The 16025-nt window shown below is 48.8% G+C and overlaps 7 protein-coding genes across 7 annotated transcripts; 5 read left to right on the top strand and 2 right to left on the bottom strand.

Annotated features, from left to right (window-relative positions):
• Window positions 1–769: 769 nt before the first annotated feature.
• On the bottom strand, window positions 770–1756 carry An12g00060 (uncharacterized protein; the record flags this gene model as incomplete). The annotated part of the gene is made up of 1 exon (XM_001395059.3): window positions 770–1756. The coding sequence occupies one exon, from the start codon at window positions 1754–1756 to the stop codon at window positions 770–772; it is 987 nt and encodes a 328-aa protein (XP_001395096.1).
• Window positions 1757–3005: 1249 nt separating this feature from the next.
• An12g00050 (hypothetical protein) lies at window positions 3006–5740 on the top strand (the record flags this gene model as incomplete). Its single annotated transcript, XM_059750607.1, has 2 exons — window positions 3006–3101; window positions 3218–5740. The coding sequence occupies 2 exons, from the start codon at window positions 3006–3008 to the stop codon at window positions 5738–5740; spliced, it is 2619 nt and encodes an 872-aa protein (XP_059601727.1).
• Window positions 5741–6418: 678 nt separating this feature from the next.
• Window positions 6419–7556, top strand: An12g00040 (uncharacterized protein; the record flags this gene model as incomplete). The annotated part of the gene is made up of 4 exons (XM_059750606.1): window positions 6419–6471; window positions 6550–6584; window positions 6706–6985; window positions 7139–7556. The coding sequence occupies 4 exons, from the start codon at window positions 6419–6421 to the stop codon at window positions 7554–7556; spliced, it is 786 nt and encodes a 261-aa protein (XP_059601726.1).
• Window positions 7557–8259: 703 nt separating this feature from the next.
• On the bottom strand, window positions 8260–9521 carry An12g00030 (uncharacterized protein; the record flags this gene model as incomplete). The annotated part of the gene is made up of 3 exons (XM_001395056.3): window positions 8260–9186; window positions 9262–9384; window positions 9495–9521. The coding sequence occupies 3 exons, from the start codon at window positions 9519–9521 to the stop codon at window positions 8260–8262; spliced, it is 1077 nt and encodes a 358-aa protein (XP_001395093.1).
• Window positions 9522–10592: 1071 nt separating this feature from the next.
• Window positions 10593–12711, top strand: An12g00020 (uncharacterized protein; the record flags this gene model as incomplete). Its single annotated transcript, XM_059750605.1, has 5 exons — window positions 10593–10869; window positions 10949–12223; window positions 12285–12460; window positions 12585–12627; window positions 12677–12711. 5 exons carry the CDS (start codon window positions 10593–10595, stop codon window positions 12709–12711), a joined length of 1806 nt encoding a protein of 601 aa, XP_059601725.1.
• Window positions 12712–13463: 752 nt separating this feature from the next.
• On the top strand, window positions 13464–13862 carry An12g00015 (hypothetical protein; the record flags this gene model as incomplete). The annotated part of the gene is made up of 1 exon (XM_059750604.1): window positions 13464–13862. One exon carries the CDS (start codon window positions 13464–13466, stop codon window positions 13860–13862), a length of 399 nt encoding a protein of 132 aa, XP_059601724.1.
• Window positions 13863–14795: 933 nt separating this feature from the next.
• An12g00010 (uncharacterized protein) lies at window positions 14796–15554 on the top strand (the record flags this gene model as incomplete). The annotated part of the gene is made up of 1 exon (XM_059750603.1): window positions 14796–15554. The coding sequence occupies one exon, from the start codon at window positions 14796–14798 to the stop codon at window positions 15552–15554; it is 759 nt and encodes a 252-aa protein (XP_059601723.1).
• Window positions 15555–16025: the final 471 nt, after the last annotated feature.

The raw sequence follows: 16025 nt of genomic DNA, 5'->3' as shown, positions 1-16025 counted from the left end.
TTGTCTAATGCAGTCATGGTTTTGAGCGAACATCTTCACCCCTGCTCTATCCTAGGTAGTTCGGAAATGGGTTTCAATACCCGCTAGATACTTGCATATAGTGGCACTACTTTTCAGGTTTATGATGTCAACTCCCCTCCTCTCCGTCACTCCTGCTCAAGCAAGGCAAGCCTCCTCAGCAATCAATAGCATAACTTGAGGCTCCCTTGTTCTGGACCAGGCCAATTGGTAACATAAGCATCCCGGGCAATGACGGGAATGCAGACTATGCTCCCCCCCCGCTACACTAATGTGTGTGTTTCAACAGGGTACATCCTCTCCCCCCTCTCCCCCAAGCCATTTCTGCAAGTAACTTTCTAGAACATCTCCAGTGCACCAAGTGTGTTCTATCATGCGTGCAGCCCAGTAGCTTGTATTACAACCGGCAAGGATGTTTACGGCGATCTTTTCCATTTGTAAAGTGGCTTTGTCTGGGATTTTCGCTTCTATATCATCAATCGTCTTCTGTGCCTTAAAAATTATCAGTTATTCGTTTCCTACCTGTAATTCAATCAGACTTCTAGCAAAGGTGGCAAGGCAATCAATATGATCGAACACGATGCGGTATTAGCTATACGTTCACCTACTGTGTCAAACGGTCTTTAAGGGAACAACCTTCGCTTACTCTTCCAAGATGGACATTGCTAACGCTCCGCCAACGTTCACTAAGGCAGATTTAGATGGATTTGCTTGCGTCTCCAGAACAATGTAAGGTACAGAATGGCGACAATTAGGGGTCCTCTCGAGGAGTCCATAACCAATCTGCAGGTTTAAAGAAAACCTCGAAGTCCACACCTCCGAACAGTCCGAGGGCACCATACAGATCGAAATCTCCTCCTAGACCTTCTACCCCCCCAGAATCTTCATCCAACTCCTCGTAAAGGTTCCAACCCCCTACTTTCTGACCGTCACGAGTAAAGAAGATATCGACATTGACCTTTGGGTCTATACCCGCCGAAACTGAGGTGGCCATGGTGGGGAAGTGAAATGTTATCCCCAAGCCAACTGTCTCTCCTACCTTGAACTTGCTCGTGAAGCCCTTCCCACCCCACGAATCGTTCACAAAGCGGCAACCATCATCAGAGAATACACCGAGGCTACCCCTTTCCCATCCCGGACATCTCCAGTTGGGGTACGGTTGTGCCACAAATCCGATAGAGAACCCGCTGGCGTCGGCAGACTGCCCTCGCGGGCCTACGCGGAGGCCAAGCAGTCTTACTTCAAAGTAAATAGTTTTACTCTTTTCTGTAAGCAAAGGGGAATCCTTCATGGAGAAGTAAAGGGGCAGATTTGTGGTTAAAAGACAATCGACATTCCCATCTCTTGTGGACCCTTTCCAGTGCCCCTGATTGACAATGGACAGCTTCCCATTGAACTTTGGTGACTCTGCAGGGCTCAAATTGTATTCCTGAGCAGATCTGTACAGAGCATCAGATGGCTCGATGGGAACCTTTAGGGGAAGCTTATCACAAAATTCGTGAGCACGCTCTGCATCGTCGCAGGAGGCATTTCCTGTACTAGAGGAAAAAAACCCAGCTATCGGTGGCGGTGGAAGAGTTGCTGTATCTGGCACAGTCTCCTGCCAGTTGTGATAAAGTAAGGGCCCCTGATTTCTGATTCCAGTAGATGTGGAAGCGCAATATGGTGGGGGTGAGGAAATGGGCATCGTATACTCAAATTGTGCTTTTGGTGTTGTGGCTTCAGACGGGTCCGCCATTGCAACCGAAAAATATGACTCAAACCGGTATAGACAGGAAGATTTGGCCTTAATGATCGCGTTTGAGGTTCATATAACGACCCTGTTAAGATTATATCGTAAGTTGGAGTTACAAATGTCGGTATGATAGCAGGCGGGATGCTCTAATGGGAGGGTAGCCGCTCTGCAGTGTGTCGCGGGTAGCTATGCCGACTTGTGGCCAGAAAGCAAAAATAAGGCAGGGAGGCAGAATGAATGTACAAAATTAGTGCTCACAAAGAGTAGACATGTATTAGTATCTATTTAGCTCATACATGAAACATGATCATACATCAACTGGCTACATCGTCTTTCCTAAGGAATGGTAGTTACTGTAAGTATATTATTCTAGTTAGTTGGCCATGCATAACTAACAAACATTACCGCTTATGTGATTGTTGGACCCCTTCCCGTTAGTTACTAGTACCTTAGAAAGTTAAGTTGACCAGTAGATAAAAAACCCCGTGGAGCCAGCCACATTGGGACTGCGGGGACGGGTTTGTTGTAGGTGAAGGGAGACGCTCAGTATATCGAAATCGATACAAGAGAAGGACGATAAGTGGGAAAAGTGAGGAGGAATCTTTCTCGGATTATGATCGATAACTAATTAGGACTGCTGTTTCAGATGCACTTTCGATGCAAGGTCCAGAAGAGGCATAGGGTCGACAATGCCCTACCCCCACCGTGCCTGACTGCAGTACCAGCTGAGGTTTGAGTAGACCTAGTAAGCTCGTTTAATTTCTGATCGCCTTGCGCCTAAGTACTCTTGCTTACTGCCCGGCCAGTGTCCAGTTGATTGTGCGACCGTCACCCTTCACTTTTCCTGGGAGCTGACCCTGCTTGGGCGATGGCCCCTTGCCGACTTACCTGTTTGCTTGGTCTGTGCAATGATCTGTTTACGATTTCCTGCACATGCTCATTTCTTGAAGTCTTGACTTAGTCTCTGGTAGAGCTGCTTAGACGCATAAAGATGTGCTTTAGGGTGCTCGAGCGGTCCTGAATCTCATCCAACCATATTGCTGGCTGCCATTTAGTCGCTGTTGTTACACAACACATATACACACCACGTACATACGCTTGAATCTGCGGTCATCCTTTTCCGCTCCAGGCCAATCCTAGTTTACCATCAACTATCTCCCAAGTCACAGTCGGTCACTCGTGATGCTCTACCTCTACGGGCAATGAGAATTGGCGTGAACCTCCCCGCGAGAGACACTTGGTTACAGTCAAGATGAACGGCAGTGAACAAGGACATACCAGAAGACAGCGTAGGTCTTCTCTCTCACAGCAGCTACAGCGGGTCTTCCACCTGGATAAGCATGTGAATGTAAGTTTTCTCTTTTGTCATCGGCCCAGCAAACAGCCAACACGTCAGTTTCCTTCTATCTACCTTAACTCCCTGCCTCCCTGGGATAAGATGTGCTTGTTGTTAATATCTCAAAGAAAGAAACGTGCAGGCGATCGTCAGGTTCGCTAGAGACCCGAACCATAAAAACCCATAGGCAAGAACGAGAGGGGAAACAACAGACAGACGAGGTTTGCCTTGGCGGGTGTTCAAGTCGATCCACATCATTGATACAAAAAAACGAGGATGTCAGCCCACGTACAGCCCAAGGTCCAACTTTTTCGGTTTTCGGTGATAATGAGCTCGTGAAGTCATCGGCACACTCTATCAGTCAGGGGACATTGCAACTGTCCGACTCATCTTCCCTTTTGGATATGCCTTCTGGCAAGCACGGATCATTCAACTCCGCTACTTCGATCAACAAGGCGACGGACAAGAATGAAAGAAGGGCTACAAGGCGCCTAGAAGCTGAACGGTTGGAGCTTGAGAAGAGAATCCTTAAACTTGAAAAGAGCGAGCAAGGCCACGGGGTAAGCCTACAGCAGAAAGAAACCCGGCGCCTTACCAAAAAACAACCTATAAGAAGCTCAAGCAGGGCATCGAGTGTGAGTGGGGATGAGTCTCGTCCATCACGCCGACTCTCTTCTCTCTTCTCAAGTTCAAGGCGAAACTCCCGGTCACGTTCGAATTCCCTAAGTAGAAGTGACGGAGACTATCCAACTCACCTGCCAGCTGACGCCGAAGAATCACAATCAGGACTGGACTCGGGACCGCACGCAACTCGACCTCACATTGCTGTGACGATGCCTAATCGCTTCGGCGCTGTGATATCCAAAGAGCTCGCCATAAACAATGCGCTGACCCCATACCAACCTGAGCCCGTGCCCATTCAGGAGCTAATGCCGGGAAATCCTACCAGTATAGAACCCAAGACAAATGATTCTACCGGGCCTCATCCTCGCAACATTGAAAACAATTCGTCACACGAACAAGGCCCTGAACAGGTTCATCTCGTCACCATCGACAGTAACGCCCGTAGGGTAGAATCAAGAGCCCCTAGTCCTCCTGTCTCTGCAGACCTGGACCGCTTGTCCTTCGCAGCAACGCTCAACCTTAAAAATAGGGAGTCTGGCACCGTGAAATTATCTGGACATCGTCGGTCATTGAGGGTGTCTTCCCCGGAACTGACGAATAACCGGGGAAAACATACCCGCGGTAGCCACAAAAGCACTCGGAGAGCACAGGCGGCAGCTGATGCTGGAAAGTCTTTGAAATCCTCACCAGGACCGTCATCAACTAACTTACAAGCCAAGCCGTTGAGGACTGCACCAAGCAGAACTTCTACGGACCGCTATCCTCAGAGACAGTATAAGAGCTATGTATCGTCACCGCTTGCAGTGGCCTCAACTGTGGCCAGTAGATCCAACTTGTCCTCAAATGCTATGGATTCTTCAGACACAAGAGCTTTGCAACCTTCCATCGAAGATGATCAAACCCCCATGGATTCTGTCAAGAAGGTTATAGATCCCACGTATAAGCAGACACATTCACATGTTACACGGCATTTAGTTGGGAGAGACGGTAATGAAGGCGAAGGAGACCATGCACGGCCTCATAGTGTCGCCAAAAACCCCCGGGAGCGCTCTGTTGTTGGATACACGTGGGCTAGTCACCGTCTCCAGTCACCTTTGGGCAAACGCATTCTTACAAACCAACATGAAGCCCATGCAGTGACATGCCGAGAGCCTGGGCCGATAGAGCCGGTCAAGAAATCATATTCTCGGATTCACGACACAATCCGCAGCCTGACTGATTCCGACGTCCACGAGGCGAAGCATGCAGGTCCCGACGAACACCGTGAATCTCAAGGTCCTCCACCGCGTGATAAGACTCAAGCTTGTCAAGATCGGGCCCAAAGCTTCCAGGACACTCCTAATCTGCAGAGACTTGAAGTCTACCATGTGTCTTATGAGCGCAAGCCTACACAATGGAAAGGTTCCAGTTCGTCAATATCCGCATCTTCTGAAGAGCCACGATCAGAAGATTACAATACTGCAGACGAAGCCCACTCATCTACCTCGCTTCCCCGGCAGGATGACATTGCTCCAGCCAGTCTCCCCCACAATGATGACTCTGTACCAAGTACATTGGGCATTACTAACAACGATGTGTTGCTCAGTGTGGGAGCTTCAAACACCGGTCTATGCAACACGCCGAAAGGACGAATGAACGGACGCATGGAGCAGTTGAGGAATGTACAAACAGACAGTCCATTTAAAATGCTCTTTGTCATCTGCTGTCACTGCAGCCATTGGCATGATCTGCCATCGGAACTGTATGCGAGACTCACGTCGCCGAGCGCATCTCCAGTCTCCAAAAAGCATAAGCTCTCCACTGTCCAGGGCGAATCACGTGCTGTCCATAAATGTATCGATGCAAATATACGCAAAGGTAGTTTGTCAGGACAGTGTGTCGATTCATCGTGTATCATGTCTTCTGCCTCAGCCGCAAGGTCTCAATCTCCGACTACGGTGCAATGCTGTTGGTGTAATCATCGCATGAATAGGTCATGTTGCCAGGGATGGACAACGATCATTCGCATGTGTCAAAGGCATCACTAGCAGTGTGATAGAGAAATTGTCGTCTGTATGATGACTGAGAGCGACTGTGAATTTCACTGGGAAAAAGACTCATGGGTTTAATGTTTGGCTTATTAGAACGCACTTCAGCGTTACTGGGGGACATCTTTCTGGATGCCGGACAAAACAATATTGAACCACGTATGTAAATAGAAGAATGAAAGACGAAAGGGACAGAACTCGCCAATGAGTCCCACGGCGGGATCGGCATCCGGGACTAGAATAACTTGTAATGGTTACACAGAGAAAGATAGAGCAACTGATAAGTGGAATAGTGGATAAGCCAGGGGCGTGGTATCTAGGTGCCGGCTTGCCGTTAGTCTACTACGTACTAGTACTTTTACTCCGAGCCCGCATGAACGACGAATCGTGGACAAGTCCTTTCTACCAAGGTACCACCCGCCGTGGTTAAACTCTTCGCCTCCATCCTTCTTGTACTCCTTTTACCAATCAGCAGGCCTTTAGATGGCTTGTTTCTGGCGCCATGGTGCGTCAAAGGAACCTCTCAAATGCTTCCTCGACTTCGTCTCTCCCCGAAAGTAATCAGGTATGTATTGCGACGCTATCCCATCGTGTTGATCTTCCTCCGCCATCAGTGCGCCCGCATCATAACCCCCCTTTCAATTAGCGGCATCTAATACCATGTAGGAGCTCGAGAGCATGTATGACTATCTGGCCAAGGTCATTCTTCTAGGGCCGAGCGGGGCGGGAAAGTAAGTCCTGATACTGAAGATAATAATCCGTCACACCTCCCCAGGCTCCATCGGTCACTGACATTTCCGCGACTGCAGGTCTTGCGTGTTACATCGTTTTGTGAAGAGCGAATGTATGATACTCTATCTCTGACTGGAATTTCATCACCCGATCTACAATCTATGCCAACCGCCCCGGTTTCCCACTCCCATTCCGGAATTGGAAGCGTTCGCTAATATGCCTTTCGCTTACAGGGCGAGTGCTGTCATCTCAGACAATCGGGGTTGAGTTTTCCTCAAAGATCGTCAAATTAGGCGCCGGGCCGCGACGAACACGGATTAAGCTGCAGCTGTGGGATACCGCTGGAACTGAGAGGTTCCGATCTGTGTCCAGATCATATTACCGAGGAGCTGCAGGGGCTATTCTCATCTATGATATTACATCTCATGCGTCATTTGTCTCCCTTCCCACGTTCCTCATGGATGCGCGTGCTCTTGCTTCCCCCAATCTGAGCGTCCTACTAGCCGGTAATAAGTCAGATCTTGCCTCCGACTCCGTGCCGCCTTGCGATTCTCTTGAAGACAATGCACGCTCACCTCCCACACCGTCTAGTACATCTAGCAGGATGTCTTTCCCATTTGGATCAAGCGGTGGCTCCGTTCGCTCAAACTACGATACCACAACGAGAATGACGGCAACGCATGCACTACATGGTCGTGAGGTCAGTACCGAAGAGACGTCGCACTGGGCTGCTAAGTCCAACATTCCCGTTGCCGTCGAGGTCTCAGCTCTCACGGGTGAGGGCGTAGAAGAGCTCTTCAACCGGCTGGCCCGGATAATTCTCACGAAGATCGAGTTGGGCGAGATTGATCCAGATGACCCCCAAAGCGGGATTCAATACGGTGACGGTGCTCTCTACGGCCATGGCACAAGCGATGGTTCCAGTATTCGAAGTCGCATCTCGCTCGACGACGGTGCTGTCCAACTACACCGTAGACAGCCAAGAAAGAATACCACTAACAATTGGAAGACTGGCATGAGGGAATGGGAGGATGTGTTTCGCTTGAGCGATCCGCACCAGAGGAGAGGTAGCGGCTGCTGCTAGTACTCCTTGGCCTGAATTACTACTCATCAGCAGCTTTGTTTCTTCGCGGTTATCCTCTTTTACTTGTTTCAAAGATCACACCTGTTACTAATTTCAACCTGCCACGATTGTCTGAGCCCGCCGCATATTGGCTTTGGCTTATAGAACGGCTGGTCGGTGGTCCAAGTTTCGTCGCGGAAGCGGACTGCGTCATTTCGGTTGATGGCTTAGTTTTGAACCTCTCGTAGCTTGTGAGGGGACCTTAAGGCCAGTGGATTTGGTTCGTGCAGCATGATACCCCCGGTAGTCAAGCACTGACACTACCCTGTTCAATAAGCGAATGGTTTGAGTCTTTAGGGATTTGCATTCCAGAAGTTGATTGTTATTAACTGTTTTTGCGTTATGTGTTGTCCGGCCAGTTATTCTCATGAGCTTTCTTACGGATACTTCGAACGCACAGGCTTGTGATGGCCAAGTTACAGCCAGCACCATCTGAAGTGGGGATACAGTTTCATAATATTAGAAGAGATTATCAAAGGGTCATACGATCTGGACCGAACCAATTGCCTGAAGATGCCTCGAGCTTTACATTCTGTGATCCAACAGACCTCGGATATGGAGAGACAATTTAAATGGGAAGAAAGCAAGCGACACTGAGGAATGATTGACGTTTAAAGCAAAGGGTTGCCGTCTGCTGCAATATTGCTAATATGCCTGACGAATTCTATGAATCGACACCAGCAATAAGCGTTTTGATGCCCTTTCCAGCTCTAACTTCTTCGAATGCTCGCTCGGCGTCCTCGAACTTGACGACACCCGTGATCAATTCCTTCACGTTCACCTTTCCAGCGCTTACTAAGGAGACTGCAAGCTTATAGTCACCACTCCCATAACGGAAGCTGCCCTTGACGTTCAGTTCTTTGGTGCAAGCCGCCATTATTGGAAAGGTGATTTCGCTTCTACCCATACCGCCCTGGACATATGTTCCCCCAGCACGCAGAACGTGAATGCCTGTATGAACCGAGGGCTCTGCTCCTGAAGCGTCAATGGCAACATCTGCACCCGAGCCTAGATCATTCTCGGTTATTATCCGTTGAGCGTTCTCCAACGCTGCGGCTTTAGCTGGCTCAAACGTGGCAGTTGCTGCATACTTCTTCGCAAAGTCTAGCCTACCCTTTTGAATGTCAACCGCGATAACCTTGGACGCACCGTAAGCCTTCGCCACAGCACAGCAGAGAAGTCCGACGGGGCCAGCACCAAAGACTACCACTGATTGACCCGGGTTGATCCCAGCCTGTTTAACGATATGGACGGCGACACTAAGGGGCTCCATGATCGCACCCTCCTGTAGGGTGATGCTTTCAGGAAGCTTATAGCAAAAGTCCTCGGGCAGGACGTAATACTTGGCCAAGGTACCATCATATGGAGGTGTCGCTGCGAAAGCCATTTTCACGCAGAGATTATATTTCCCCGCCTTGCATGGTTCGCAGCGGCGACATGGGATTCCTGGTTCCATTGCAACGCAGTCTCCTACCTTTAGACTGGTAACGGCAGAGCCAACCTTGCTGACAACACCGGAAGATTCATGTCCCAGGACCATGGGATCCTTGACAATGAATTGGCCAATGGAGCCATGTTCCCAATAATGAACCTTGAGGGTGAAAATATCCGACATGTCAGCTAGGCAGGCCTTTGATTCTGTCTCGTGGGCTTCGGTTATACGCACATCACTACCACATATACCTGTGAACCTGACATTCACCAGTACGTCGTGAGGATTGTTGATCTCTGGGATTGGCCGGTCTTCGAATTTGACGCGGTGAATTCCCTCGAGGACGAAGGAAAGATTCTGGTAATGGTTGAGGTCATTAGCGATCATTTCGGTTGTGCCACTTTGGGCTGATGGTGGGAGTGACGAGCCACCATTGACCCTATGTAATGAGAGTTCAATGCACGTACCTGAGCGTTGGTGTTCTGGGTGCTCATGATGGTTGAAGACAAAAAGACACACGGACAAAGCCAGCTGACTCGATATGTTGTAGGAGGTAGAGCTCTTGAGCTGGAGAATGGCTAGAAAAACGAGTATCGGCACTGAATTTCAGCTTCTAGGATTTACCCTTTCTTTCCTTATTTATCCCTTTGCCCTCGGCCTTTTCTTAAATTTCGGATATGTCGCCCTAGTGAATTGGTTGCTTCTCGATCCATATTGGGTAGCTTGGTAGGAGGTATCGACGTAAGTACTAAGGTATGGGGTAGAGGAGGCGGGGTGGAAAGCCCCTCATTGGTTCAGAATTAACCGGCGCAGCGCCAAATTTACCCGGACAAGGCGGCTGACCGGCTATATTGGTAAGTGTTCGGTAGTGAATAGATAGTTAACCTAGTCAAATACATTGAATTCTTGGGTCTAGAATAGTTGAAAACTGATTATATACCACAGGCTGCCAATGGACCTGTTCACTTAGCCCCCATAATTGTCCAATGACTTGAGGAAAACGAGTATACTCAGTACACTGCGGTAATCATGATTGGCACAACCTGATCGGGCTGACCTATAGTAGAATGAATTACTATTAGTACAAAGTAGCACTGGGCGTTCATATGAAAGACTGCGTATAGGTAGCCCTATTGGTACGTAATGAGTTGAGTATGGCCTATGCCGAGTGAGTTACGGTTTAACACATTGTTCGAATAGCTGAATAAAAAGGTGTCTTGCATACGGAGTAGTAGAGATTGCCTTGGCTAGTAAGCTATCTAACTAGATACTACCTTGGTACTAATTTGTAGGTGAGCTACCGCAGCCTTAACCGCTTTGGGATTAGTCCAACTTAGCTAGCAATCGATCCATTCTCTATCTGTTCTACCATCCATCCATCAATCCGGATATTCATGTTCCTTCATCGTCTACCATTACCGTCGGCCCGCCTCTCCAGTTCTCGTATTTTGCGCCTGGGTTGACTGTGATTTTAACTGCTCACCACGCGATGGTTTCACCCTAAAAACCACTGTCTCAACAAGGGTCCCTCTTCCATGCTGACTGTCGCCCTTTTGCTCCCCAACATGATCAGACCCGATTCTTATCTTCGTCCGCGGGGCGCCATGCGCGCTCTTCTCCCAAGGGCTGGGTGCCACTTCAGCCGTTCGCTACGCTTAGGATCTCAGAGGAGGGGTTTGCAATGGTCCGTTCCCCATCGCGCCGATGAGAAACCTCAGTCCTTCAAGCATCAATTATACGAAAGTACACAACAACGCCTCAAACGTGAGCGTGCTGAACAGGAACGATACTCACAGTTCCAGTCCCAATCCCAGGGCAGTCGCAACGTGGCGTTGATGCTTGGTATGCCTATTGCCCGAGGCCCGCCCCATGAACATCTCTGGATCTCTCGAGACCTTGATTGCTGATGTCATTGTGCTAGCATTGGCCTTTTTCTCCACGGGGGCTTACTATCTGGGATCGTTGAAACCTGCTGAGCTTCCCACCTCGTCAACAAGCTCCGTCTATGATACACAGTCACCGCGACATAACGTTTCTCCCTCAAATCTACAGGCTGCTTGGGCGGACTTCGTTGACATTTTAGGGAAAGACAATGTCTCCACACAAAATGCCGACTTAGATATGCATGCAGGATCTGACTGGTCTTCCTACGCCCTGAAAGAGGGGGAAAGACCGTTCCTCATCCTCTACCCATCTACTACGGAGGAGGTATCTCGAATCATGAAGGTTTGCCATCAACGGTTGATCCCAGTAACCCCTTACTCAGGCGGTACCAGCTTGGAGGGCCATTTTGCGCCCACGCGGGGTGGTATATGCATTGATTTCCGTCGTATGGATCGTATTCTGGGTCTCCATAAGCAGGATCTAGACGTCGTGGTCCAGCCTGCCGTTGGCTGGGAGGAGCTGAATGAACATCTTTCTCAGGATGGTCTTTTCTTTCCTCCGGATCCGGGCCCTGGTGCTATGATCGGTGGCATGATTGGCACGGGCTGTTCGGGAACAAATGCCTACAGGTATGGCACTATGCGTGATTGGGTGCTTTCTTTGACGGTAGTGCTTGCCGACGGGACTATTATTAAGACCAGGCAACGTCCACGGAAGTCAAGCGCTGGTTACGATCTTACAAGACTCTTTATTGGGAGTGAAGGCACCCTCGGTCTGGTGACTGAGGCTACGTTGAAGCTGACGGTCAAACCTAAGAGCCAAAATGTCGCCGTCGCGAGTTTCTCTACGGTACAGAATGCGGCAGAGTGCGTGACACGCGTAGTGGAAGAAGGTATCCCAGTAGCTGGGGTCGAGATCCTGGATGACGTGCAGATGAAATGCATCAACGAAAGTCAGTCCACCAGCCGACACTGGAAGGAAGCGCCTACCATATTTTTCAAGTTTGCGGGTACCCCTGTTGGCGTGAAGGAGCAAATAAACATGGTGCAGAAGATTGTTTCTTCTACTGCGGGCCGGTCCTTCGAGTTTGCCCGAGGTGAGAGCGAAATGCAAGAACTCTGGAGCGCCCGGAAACAAGCACTATGGAGCGTTATGTCCATGAGGCGAGGTCCTGAGGACCATGTCTGGACGACTGATGTGGCTGTCCCTATAAGCAAATTACCCGAAATCATCGAGGCCACCAAACAAGACATGACTGAAAGTGGTTTGTTGGCGGGAATGTGCGGTCATGTCGGCGACGGCAATTTTCATGGTAGGGATTTCTGCTTTCCAATACCCCCAAGCCAATTGGATCAGTCTCTAACGCGCGGCAGCGATCATCCTCTTCAATAAAGACGAGAAAGCAACAGCCGAGGCCGTGGTCCATCGGATGGTAAAGCGGGCTGTTGAACTAGAAGGTACAGTTACTGGCGAGCACGGAGTTGGCCTCGTCAAGCGGGATTACCTGCAACATGAACTAGGGGAGTCGACAGTGGATGCTATGCGCCGGGTAAGTAGTCATACATCCCATCTTCCACCATAACACATGGAATCCGTCGTACTAATGCAGGCGGTTCACGCGCCGTAGCTCAAATTAGCTTATGACCCCCTTTGCTTGCTCAATTGCGATAAAGTTGTGCGGGTTGAGCCACCGGCGCCAGGAGAAGTCAAGGAATGGTAAGCACACAAGTCAATCTCTTGATAAGCCAATTCTACATGTTTTCAGATACATACGCATATGTCATGGTAGTAGACAATTAAATATCCCCTCCTGGCCCCAGTATTTTCATCCCTTGCCTTCTGCCACCTTCGCTCAAAGAGAGCGCGCGCGCGCGCGAGAGAGAAAGAGAAAGGTTGGGGGACGTTGCTTCCCGGCACAAATATACTAATATACCCATATAGATAATGGTTCTCTATCATGTAGCCTGCTCTTGTACTTTGCGATGGTCAGAACAGGTACTCTCTTGTCTCATTATTAGTATACACGCAGTACAAACCCGACTGTTGTAACGCGGTCCGTTCATAGGTGACTTATGAGAGCTGTTTCTCCCTTGAGTGTCAAGTGAATTAGTGCAACTGAGTAGATACTTCCGTGTCTCCAGGCGTACAAAACAACAGTACTTTTGAAGCCCGGTGCTGAGGAAATGGGAAGGTGCAAGTGTAGATCGTTGGTCTCTCCCGGTCGGGACCCTGACGAGTCGGTCTAGACATAGTTAATTAATACTACTTAGTAAGTATATACCTACGTGATCTGGTAAACTCAGTGTGTACTGTAAAGGCTGCCTATATATACAGTATTCCCTTCTCATGATCTATCTATCTACTCTAGATAGTTGCTTAACTGCTCTGAGCTTATCTCATCACTATCATCACTAAGAACTAAGAACTAACTAATCTTTTTGATCAGATTATGATTAGTTAACTGACTATCCCCCACATGCAAAATTCAAAGGCCAGCCCGATCGTTCGGAAGAGCCGGGAAGTCGAGTTATCAGAACGCCTCCGCAGTCCGCATGCGTCGCGCCGACTTCACCGCCGCCTTCCCAGAATTAGAATTCCCTCCACTATTTACCTCACTACTACCACTACTACTGCAAACTACTACCATCACGTCTCCTAGCGCTACTCCTCCTCCTCTTCCTCCTCCTCCCTCTCCTCGGTCGCCCATCTCTCTTCTATCTCTCTCTCTCTCTCTCTCTCTTTTTCCTTTCCCCGCTTCCCTTCCCCTCAATACTCCCGCTCTTCTTTATCTTACACTTCAACTAAACACACAACCCCTCCCACCCCCGGGTACTTGTTGCAGCTTGCTTATCTCCTCTTACTCCCTTCCCTTTTTCGACGGAGATGCCTATTTTCGACATCAATCACCATTGCTTTGCCTCTTAAGACTTGCTTCGCCAGCTCATCTATGATCGTACTGGTCTCGTCTTACCCTCGCGCTCTCTTGGAGTTTCTGACGGGTCTGAGTGTCTGTTATTGACTTTCATATTGTACTTATCGTATTTCATCGTTGCCATTTCACCCCGTCATAGGATTACCCTTCTTTCTATTCCGTACTACTTTTCTCTGCAGCCAAGCTTCTTGCTGTGTCTGCTTGTTTGTTACGTTTCAGCCGACAATGCATTGCGTAAAGGACCACTGAACTCTTTTTTTCTTTTTTTCGCTTCTGTTAGTGGCTTGGAAATCGAGACAACTGTTGCAGTGAGTTAACCCGCGACTGGCTCACACGGCACGTCCGAAGACGACTTCTACGAGCTTCAGTTGCACCCCTCACTCGGCATTCCAGGACCAAGCGACCGGTCCGTTTTGACGCAATTATTCTCGTTCGGTGAGCCTGAAACAGTCCATTTACGAGATCGGACAGGGTCGCATCGCAATGAAGATAAAGTCTTGCCTCACTGATCTTCCTATTTCAGCGATTCTGAGAGTAGTACGTCTCCACTGATTGCACCTGGGAGGTCAAGTTCACCACAAGAGGTGGATTTTCTTTTTTATCTCTGCCAGGCACACTCGCCGAATTGTGTCTACTTCACGAGCCGCCTGGAAGATTCATATCGGCCATACATCCATAACTACTACACTGGGTGCTTCGGCTGGCTTTATTGTCTTTGTCTCTGCGCATGTACGAGTCAGCGAGGAATAAAATGCAGCGAATGCCTTTACTCAGAAAAGCATCATATGGTGGCTCATCACCGGCCACAGTCGACCTTTCGCGGCCATCATTCGAACAGGAAGGCTTGGGCATTTATGCAAAATACGACAAAGCAGCAGCTCGGGCCGAAACAATCAGCCATCCTCCCTCAGGGAAAAGCCCCTCTGCTTTTCGTTGTCAATCCACAAGTGCAATGTCTCAAGCGTCCACAGCCAGCAGTTCAGCCATGAATAAACCAGGCTCACAATATGTTCATCCCATGCGTCTCGCTCCACGTGCCTATACACCACCGTTAAATCAATCGTGCCAAGCATCCATACTTGAGAGCGATGATTCTTCCAAGGATCCATTTGCGGGGAGCAATTCCCCGACACAGTCAGGATTAGAGTTCTTCAAGCCGGGGCCAACCAATTCAAGCAAGACACCCCGATTATCGCTGCAAACTCATGATAGCTCTTCCACAAGGTCGCCTGGGGTTTCTCAGACAAATATAACCGGCCGTTCATCTTTCGGATACTCCCGAGACAACGGAAGCACCTTGGACACAACGTCTCCAGTATCTAGGTCATCTTTGGATTTTGTTTTCCGATCTAAGACGCGTACGAGCATGGACCCTGTAGCTCGGGCGGCTACGGTACAAGCAGCACGTCAGGCTTTCGAAGAGAAAGAGGCTGCCAAAACATGGAGGTTTGAGGCTCAACAGATGAAGGCCGAGGAAAAGCAAACAAAGCAAAGGGGGAAGCAGCATCTGCAAACAAGGTTCACTGGCGATGACGTAGATCTGGAGGACGGCCAAGAGGAAATATCTGACAAGCCTCAGCCTTCAACTTCACAGTCAGAATCATGTCCGGAGACCTGGAGATCACAACCTAAAAATACATGGGTGCTCTTCTTAACGTGGTTACGAACTAGGATCTTTAAGTTGCGAAGAAGGATTCGAAGATTAGCCTGAAATTAATCTAGGTATGTGATGAGATCTTGTTTATGATTACATATACAAAGCACTGGGGCATTTATACCAGTGGTGTATAGGGCTGCTTTACTCCCTACTAGTAAGAATTCTAGGTAACTCAAAATTACGCATGCTGCCGGGATGTTCTGTTAATCTCATTCATTAGCCTCGCACATCCTCCCCTCCCAGAACCAATAATTCTTATACAATATATGGAAATGAAAACGAAAATGACACAACATAAGGGGAATTACGTAAAAGATAGAAATGTATATACAAAGGAATGAAATGGGGGAAATAATATGAGACAGCTAAGACAGCCACCCCAGCAAGTTTGCCCAGCTTAATTAAAAGCAAGCACCGAAATGAATACAACAGTGTACTATACTATCTCTAAAAAATTGCAGTGACCTGAGATGATAGATTGGGATTAACTAGAGCAGTGTAACAATTTAAAGTCATAGTTGTATC

The sequence above is a fragment of the Aspergillus niger genome (assembly GCF_000002855.4).
Source record: "Aspergillus niger supercontig An12".
Taxonomy (NCBI): Eukaryota; Fungi; Ascomycota; class Eurotiomycetes; order Eurotiales; family Aspergillaceae; genus Aspergillus; species Aspergillus niger.
The sequence above is the reverse complement of the archived record's forward strand: the minus strand, read 5'-3'. Positions and strand labels throughout refer to the sequence as shown.